General features: G+C 43.6%; 1 protein-coding gene across 3 annotated transcripts in view; it reads left to right on the forward strand.

The window, feature by feature from the left end:
• LOC146199210 (uncharacterized) overlaps window positions 1-9,005 on the forward strand; it is a 77,272-nt gene extending 68,267 nt beyond the window's left edge. For 2 of the 3 annotated variants that reach the window (XM_084594685.1, XM_084594686.1), the window contains exons 25-28: window positions 555-640; window positions 727-859; window positions 4,463-4,561; window positions 5,681-9,005. In XM_084594685.1, the coding sequence (XP_084450811.1) occupies window positions 555-640; window positions 727-859; window positions 4,463-4,561; window positions 5,681-6,013 (651 nt within the window). In that variant the 3' untranslated portion in view covers window positions 6,014-9,005. The remainder of the gene's footprint in view (window positions 1-554; window positions 641-726; window positions 860-4,462; window positions 4,562-5,680) is intronic. The other variant, XM_084594688.1, reaches the window with a different exon arrangement.
• The last annotated feature ends 325 nt before the right edge of the window (window positions 9,006-9,330 follow it).

Here is a 9,330-nt window from a genome sequence, read left to right on the forward strand (position 1 = left end):
GCGCAGTTTTTATGGTGGAAGTATAGCTTATTTGTGGTGAGTACAAGTTGAGTACCAGTAGTTATAAACTATTTACATTTCCGGCGGTCTTTACTGTTTCATCCTCCTTCATTGGCTCAATCACTAAAGCGTTCGGCATCTTTCGTCAGTGCCGCTACTGAGAGACAGGCCGAGGCAGCTCCACTTGCGTAGACAAGAAATATAAAAGCGGTAAGGTGCTTTGACTTTGACGCTTGTTACAGACCCCCGTGAGGTTACAGTTGCTGCGGCACCCAGCATTGACTCATCGAAACACTAAGCTTTAATTTATGACATAACGTTGCTGTACTGTGAGAAAAAAAAAATTCATCGGTCAGTCCGTCTACGCAACTTTTGTAGTGATGTTTGTATTAAGGGCAATACTAATCACGTCTCTCTTTTTCGTCTTGTCAATATGAACTGTTCAAGAGGAGAAACACATTTGTAATCTGGTTAATTTTTTTGCTTGCTTTTTCACGGGTATAGCGCTTTGCAATGTTTGACAAGCTGGCTCCATGTGCTACGATTATTTGCAGCTCAATTTGGGCGCACTTTGTCTCGTCCTGTGGAAGATGTCACACGTGCGTCTCGTGGTTGAAAAGTCAACGGCAGATAAGGTGCAGTGAGTATCAACGCTTGAATTTAGATCATTGTCAAAGTTTGTCAAAATATATGCGAATTTCATTCGTTTTCATTTGTTTTTTTCAGGAACTGGATTAGAGGAACGCTAATCTTACTGCCTATTCTTGGCGTGACTTGGCTGTTCGGCTTCCTCATGCTTGGAGATATGAATTTGCGCAAGACCGGAGCTTATTTATTCACAATCTTCAATTGCCTTCAGGTAACAACCGCACTTACTTTTGAGCTCCCAATAATACCAGGTAGCCTTAAATTACGCTTCGAAATGAAAGCTGAAATCAGAATATGGAGTATTCAGGATGTGCCTGACAACAAAAAAAAAAAAAAAAAAAAAAAAAAAAAAAACGATTGCGCCAGTTCTTTAGCTAGGGAACAGAGTCAGTCTCTTTGCAATTTCTGTGCCCATGAGGCTGAAGTACGTGCGCGAGAAGACTGCATAGTCGAAAATTACAAAGAAGAATAACATACTTGAATGATGATAGCGCTATTCATTCTTGGGCCCAGTGTATTACCAACCTGCCGACGAAGTTCTTCGTGATGAATCTAGTTTACTATCGTGAATACATGGCTTTCCTCAGCAAACAGTGCTTATGTGCATGACGTAACACCACCGTTTTGCTCAGTATCGTAATAAAGGAAGGATATACCTTGCTGCATAGAAATTCCTTTGCGGGAGGAATATGATGGCGCTCTTTCACGGGAGAGCTCGAAAGAAGTCGTCCAAGTCATTCTCCCTATTTTCTTGTTTCACTCCAAATCAAAAGTGTAATTCGCTTTCGCCTTGTGCCATCGTGGCTCAGCGACGCTGGTTGAACAATTAAGGATACGTCGCTGCTTTATAGCGAGCTTTCTGATATTGTGAACTTTTAAACGTATAAAAAATCACTCGTGTTGCATGTAAACTCAAACCCGAAGTCCAAAATGTAAAATCATATTGTCGTGCTTATTATTTTATTTATTATCATTTTTGCGCTTATTATTGCTTCTTGCGAAGTCAAGATCAACCCATTCGATTGCCACGACATTGCTTAGCGTGTCTGCGACAAGTAACCTGGCATTGGTTCGCGTTTTCAAAGTGGAAACGTTGTCTCTCAAGGCGAATAGAAAACAGTTCTATCTTGCGCACCACGCAGACAAATTGAAAGAACACCATGTTTAAAGGTAGCTGATTCCTGTTTTTGGTAGGCAGTGCACTGCGATCGCAGATAGATATTATCTAGATAACATCTTCCGCTTACTAAACGGCAAATATTCTGCTTGTTTCGATGCTTAACACCACAACGTCGCATATCGATTAGTTTGTTTCGTTCTTACTTCATTGGTTTTCAAAGCCACCGCTTTCCTTGCTTTGCTTTTGTTTTTTGTTTCTTAAATTTTTCTTGTCGTATACACCCCACGCGAAATCATATAGCGGACGCTCTAATATCTCTGTCTTTTCTCCCCTTTAAACAGAAATATGTAATCCATTCCTACGATTACGAAATGGTTTATAAGGAAATAATAGAGATATTGAAAAACAAATAGTCATTACTATTGAAAGCTGTCGTAGAGGCCCACGAAGCTTGATATCCCGCTTGTACAAAATGATATTTTCCTACAACGAGACGTAACGAACCCTCAATTAACTCCAATGGACATTATGCCAATTATGTATGCATTTGTTGTGCATGCCAGTTTGTAATAGTGGCCAACACTGCAATACCAATCCGCTGTAGCAACCAGAAGCTCGCCCGTTCTCAAACCTCCTTGCTGGACACAGCATTGCGGTCGCCCTCAGCTTATTTGGTGCAGTTCATTTGCCGTAATTTCAGCATGGGCGCATGGCTTATATAAAATGCTTTGGAGCGCATTTCATGTGCTTGGTAGTATGGGCGTCAAGCTGGTTTCATGGGTCCGAATTACGAAAAGCCGAAGCGGAACGTTTGGGTACGCGACCCTTTTTCGCAAGCATTTCATCCCAGAAAAGCCGCGCACCAGGTCGGGGGAAATCTTTCACCTATTTAAAAACGTCCCGAATGCGAGGCAGACGGTCTACCAGGATTCCGATTCCACAACTTCCAACGACTAGAAAGCGGTTCTTATCGAAGCATTTGGCATGGCGTACCTTTACCATGGAGTACCTTTTCCACGATACAGTTCATTCATGTGAAGAACCGCAATTACCCGCGCGCTCGCGAGCTGGGTGGCAGAACCTACCCAAATAGACACTCGCTCAGAAATCGTTCTGTTTAGAGCGCCCTCTTTTACAGTTACTTACGACCGTTAAAGCACCCAGGAAACGGTGGAAAATATTCTAAATTGGGTTTTTTTCGGTCCTCTACGCCATTATATCTCCATAACTCGTTTTCTAGTCTGTGATGATCATGTAGGCTGTGGAAGACGCTGACACGCGTTCGCAAGGCTCGCATTTTCGGATGATTTTCGTTTATATCATACTGGACATTCTGTGCGCGTGCCTAAAGCTTCCACAACGCATTTTGGTGTCCCACTAAACACTGGTCAAACTGTGTTCGCTATACACTGTAGCAGGTAGGCCCACTGGCGTACAATAGCTGCAACTAGGTAGCATTTACGGCTTTTGCAAACGAACGTGTACAGTTTTAAGCTTTTTAACTTATTTTAAAAAGAAACAAATTAGATGCATATATGGCGCGCTCAACGCCGGTAGAGAAAAGTGAACACCTGCCAGAGAGACATCAAGGGCACTTAATGTATTACGTGATTCAAGCCTATTGTGAAAGAACTACAAGGCTATAGTGTGCTCGGCAGTATAGTAATGGGACAAAATAAACGTGGTCTGCTACAGACCAAAGATAAATTTAACAGAACGATACGCTAACGCATGATCCGTAAGTTTTGTCATCCTAAGTGGTCGAAGCCACCTGTTTGCTCGAAAGTTTTATACATACGCTTGCCACCAAGACCTTGCTTTCAGTCTTATCATTAAAGGAAAGCTGCACCGGTTTTAGATTTCGTTGAGTGTCCAGCGGTTGAATGATTATAGCTTCCACCTAAAGCATGCGAAATATCTTGGCTCTAGCATTTGAAAAAATGCCACGATTAGCGATTGAAACCGCGACGGCTATCAGGCTTCACCTCACTGCACAGCGACGGGTGGGGGACGCATGATGACGTCATTGACGGTAACGGTACGTGTTCTGCACAGTCACACTTGGTTTAAATAAATAAAAACAAGGCTACTGAAAACAAAGCCCTAGAAACGTTGATTAGCACTGCCAGAAAAGACGCAGCAGGACGTGGGCGAAGGCAACGAACATTAGAAATAGTACCGTCCGTGACGTCATCACCGAGCTTCTCCGCAAAACTTTAGTGCTGTGAAGAGAAGTTCGAGGTTTAATCGTCGATATCTCCATCAGTTTGAATGCTAGCGCAAAAACATTTTGCATGCATTACCTACGACCAATGTAGAGATGAATCCTTGAATATCGCGAAATTCTCGAAAAGTGATGCAGCTGCTCTTTAAGGTTTTGGCGGGTGTAAGAACCCATTTCAACGAGTGTTTAAGGCATTGTGATCCGCCTATACCATGCGCCATGTGGTATATTTTTTTATTGGGATATTGCGTATTTCTGTAATCGGTCCAACTGCGCAGACAGACATTATTCGGTTATAGAACATTTTAATTTGTCAGTGTTCAGTTTTACCTCAGACACAGCGGGCAAAGTTGCGATATGCAGTCCTCCCCCCCCCCCCTCCTCCCTTTTATTGCTGCTTTTGAGAATATTTATTTGCTTCATATACGTTAAAAAAAAATTTCACATGAACTTCTTTTGTTTCTTTGCAGGGCTTAGGAATATTTATTTGCCATGTGTTCATGAGCAAGAAAACGAGAGAAGCTATATTCAGGAGCGTGGTTTCCACGGGCAGCCTGGTGAAAGGCTCGGTAAGAAACCGTTGTTTTTTTTTTTTTTTTTTTTTCAGCACGCACTTCTTTACATCGTTAAACCAACTGTTTACGACTGTAGATAATTAATGTGTGATCACATTTTAGAGTAAAAGATAGGATGACTGAATGCAGCCTGCCTCTTGATGTAAAAAAAGAACACTGACGAAAGGAGAAAAAAGAACTGAACGGTCCCATCGGAAATCATTTTAGTCTGAATAGGGCTGTAAATATCTAAAAAAGGTAATTTCTATGTGTTTATTCTGTTTTGTCATATGGGGTGGGACTGCGACTGTTACAGTAACTTCAAAGCTATGATCACTGAAAAAAGTTGACTCCGAAATGCCTAAATCGAATGGCACGTGACAAATAGATGCTGGGCTACAAATCATATTGTCAGGCAGCTTTTCATTTGACTGCTTACAGTTAAACTCGGTGACTGACGAAGAAAAATATTTTTTTTTTGTTTATTACGCCAGAACGACGAACAAGCCTTTCAAAACCTGAACATGTTTTATTCCTACCGATCTGACCTATGTATGTTCAATGTCGGAGTTCAGAGAGAAACCAAGCCTCATCCGTCACTGCTTGCAAGATTAAGCAAAGTTAGAGTGGGAGACCAATATTTTTCCGATTATTTCTTTCCTACATTTAGGTGTTATGTCAGAAAGACACTTATTGTAGATATTCCTCTGACTTGTTCCAGATTGTCTGTGCATCGTGATATTTAATTTCATAAGAAAAAGAAACTGCCATATCCGAGCCCATATAGAATACGTTGGTTTCACAATGGAACCTGCATACTCTGGCCAGTTAGGCGTTTGACTACTAATCTGACTTTTGCTTCACGGGAACTCTTGACGAGTGCGATGGCCGCTGCCCACTCAATTGATGGCGCGAGTGATTTTAACATTGGCAGTGTGTTCACAAAGATGTGCCCCCTCTCTACGCACGAAAATGTGCTCTGTTTCTCTCTCAACGCACGCAGCGGACAACTGGAAACACAAACACGTAAGACAAGGTTTCACTTTACGGGTGTGGTGGATGTGCATGCGCGGCGCCTTTGTTTCTCTAGTGCGATGCATAATGACTTTCCCTAATACCTGCGCCCATCTGCAGATGTCGTCGCGTCCATCAGGCTCCGGATCCTCTTCCACCAAGACCACCTGGTACCCAATCTCCTTATCATCGAACTCTACCTCCCACTCCTCGTCCTCCTCGAAGGGCATCCCCTCAACCGATGCCCAACAACACTCGCAGTCGTTCGACCTTGAAAGCACGTCGTGTACGAGCCTCCAGTGGTGGCCCGGAACCCGCTTCAGGTACAACCTGCGGCTGAACGAGGACGGTGGCGCCAGGCCGACGCGAAGCGGAGCTCTGCTGGCCGACTCAGACGCGGATGCCCAGCCGACCCTCCCAACGTTCCGCAGAATCAGAAGCATCGCTGAGTGACGGACGCCGCACAGCGCCCTCTGGGGAGCCGTTCCTGCCCTGTTGATGTTGCGGCTGCCTGTCCTACTGCATGTGACCTGCTTACTGGAGCTCCACTGATGTGTCTAGTGGATCTTGCGTGACTGATTTCTTGGACACGTGCTGAAGCCAGACGCCTGTTGTTTCCTTGAACTTGGTAGTGACCACGGGTTTCCAGTTTAGTCGCCGTTCATTGCGACGCCATCTACATTAAGTGACCATCTGTGTTAAGATTTCCATGCTGCGTCTAAATCACAATGTTAAAAGCTAGTATACTCAAGACAATAGCAAATTTTTTCACTCAAGATCATGTAAGACCTTTGACCTACTGCTGCCGAGCGAAAAAAGCCTCATTCATCTGCACATGCTCATCCAATCGTTACTCCACCCTATTCTTGTGCTGCGCGTCTGAAACCATTATTGAGAATATAGCATTACATGAGGCGCGCATAAGATTTTTTAAAACGGTAATCCATTATCAACGTCGCTTGATGTTCAGCCGCCACCACCCACGATATTGATGTGCGCGCTAGCTCGTTACACGTCGTTCTTGTCAGTCTTCTGTCTGACTGGGGGTATGGTGCTCAGATTTCTTCGGTTTGAACCAAGCAAGAACAATTTGACTAAAGTAAATGAAAGGCTCTACGATGGAGCACTTTGCAAAGCCTACCTTCTCGCCTCCTATTAAATCTCAAGAGACATGTCTTTTTGCAGCGAAAGTGTCAGCCAGACGCTGTGCGCGAGAAGCTTTAAATTGGTCCTACTGTGAACTTCTCTCAAATTTGAACCACACACACTGGTGATCTAGCTAAATTTAAGATAAGATTAAGTTATGCTTGATTAAGATATGGAGGACACTTTTTGGCTTGCCTTCACTGCCACTGACAACCTTGAAAGCGGTAAAGGGAGAGACATTACTTAAAACGCAATTTTTGAGGGAAAGATATCCGGCATGGACATCGTACCTGAATTTAAAGTAGCACGTGGTGCAGCAAACATTCTGTGATAAATTCAAAATGAGCAAGAAGTTAGAGTGCGCATCATTTTAGTTTTGGCGGCCTGGTGATCATTTGACGCCTACAGACACCGTTGTTGCCTCTGTTGACATCGGGGATGTAATGCTTTTGCAGAGCAATATGTGCCCGCAAGGAAAAGTGCCGAACGGATTACCATCTCAGAATTCAGATGTCAGATTACGCATAATAACAACTCAGGGTGACAAGAGAAACGGCTTCTCTGTAATTGTTATAACAGTTAAGCATTACTTCGATTGGCTACATTCATTCCTGTATTCTCTGACTTCTCATGCTGTAGGTACTCCTCGGTGGTGTAGACAATGAGGCCGCCGCAGAGCTAATCTTGAAGAGTATCGAATATAACTAATTGGTCATATTATTGCAACTCCATGCTTGGGTTCGGGATCACTTGCAGTATTGCACCTAAATTTCTAGAGGCGATTTTGTTTCATCCGCAGCACTGGCTCCTTCGCGCTCTTCGTTCGCAGAGAGGCGATGTTTTAAGCGCGCGCGGCAGCAAACAGGCATAAAAATATTCAACTTTAATGTGCCATTTACCTACGTTAATGTGTCTCAATGAATGTTACAGCGGCGGTAGTAGTGGCGGCGGCGTGGTAGATTTGGCTTGGAAAATTCTTCAAATGTTTACATTGTGGTCTTGTTGACTTTGATGACTTCAGTGTTGAGCGAGGAATGAAGCGCAAAAAAAAAAAAAAATAATGAGCAGCCAAGTGACTTGTTTCTACAGTAAACGGGAGCGCAGCTACTACAGGCGTGGACGATGACCCCCAGACGCACATTCAGGGTATGAGACGAGGTTCAAAGCGTCGTTTCCCCTCGTTATGTTCCTACAACACATTGCATACGTGTGAGCCTCGATCAAATGAAACCTAATTATTTTACTCTGTGGAGTCATGCTTGTTCAATGAGTCCTGCTTTCTAGTTATCGCATGGCTTATGTATTTTGTTTTTGTTTTTCACCTTACGTAGCATATGTGGACGTTGCGAAAACATCCATCCTCGATCCATATAAAATGGTGTTCCAAAGATTCCCGTGAAAGCGTGCATGCTGGACAAACCACTTTTAGTAACAGTGAATGTGATGCTTTGAAAATGAATGATAGTATTTTCTACGATGCTGAGTGATTCATTGTTCAGCAGATCTTTTTTGTGTCCCTGCGTCAAGTAAAATGCGTTCCATCTTTTTGGCAGGCGTAGCAATACGCCTTTTTCACAAGACCGCTCTACGCATGCGCGCTTCTGCCCTGGTTGAAAACAAACCACCAATCCCAGCTGCGCATGCGCAGTTCTTGGCCTCCGCGATCAGCGCAGTCATAGCTGATCTCGGAGGCCACGTGCAGTTACTATTCGTGACAGGCGTATGCGATAGATGGCGATAGCTGTCAAGAACACCGTCATTTCACTGGCGGCTGCATCATCTCCCAAGGACGTTTTCAACCAGTAGCGGACGAATTTTCAACCACTCCCAGAGGGCGCCACATTTTGTGAAAAAGGCGGATTTCGAGAGAAGTTAAGAGCAAACGTTCAGCGACCTTCTTAGTTCCTTAAAACCCTCCGTGGCTCACGGCGTCCGTTCACTTTCGATGCAACGCTAGTCAGGGCTCGACATTTCGCATTGTTTGAGTAAACGTGTGTTCTCTATTACGGTCATTTCTTTTTGTAAACGTTGGTCAGTGTACTGAAGTGAAAATGTTGTAAGCGCCCCATTTTGCTTTGTGACTGACAAGTCCGTGATGTGAGAAGAGTTGAAAGCATCTTGTGAAGCCTCGTTTCTAGGTTGGTGTGCTAGTCAATTTGTGCTTTTATTTTAGCCTGTGCATGGGGTTGAGCCTGTATGGCACGGGCCTCAACTCAAATGTAATTGTGATGTGTCGCCCCATAAGTTCTCATCTGTTCGCGAGCGCGCATCGCTAAATAAAGTTAACGTATTTCTTTCACGGTTGACGAGTCATGTGCATTTTTTTTATATCTGATCTTTCTTGCACTTTCTGGCTCTTGCTCTGCATATGTTCAAACTTAACAATTTGCATCTCACTGCCGGCTATTGACAAAAAAGGTACATAACGCCAAATTTATCATATGTATGTCTGTCTGTCGAATATTATTTCGCGGCAGCATTTAAAACTGTTGCCACTGTCTTCATTAAAGGAACACCAAGACGAGCTCCACTCGATTTTGTCCTGCATGAATATTGCCTAGAAAATTAGAATTAAAAATTCCCGCAACTTGATTTAACTCGTGACGTCAAAATCGGAAAATACT

This window comes from Amblyomma maculatum, chromosome 2 (assembly GCF_055883805.1).
Source record: "Amblyomma maculatum isolate TAMU_Amacu chromosome 2, ASM5588380v1, whole genome shotgun sequence".
In the NCBI taxonomy this organism is placed as follows: Eukaryota; Metazoa; Arthropoda; class Arachnida; order Ixodida; family Ixodidae; genus Amblyomma; species Amblyomma maculatum.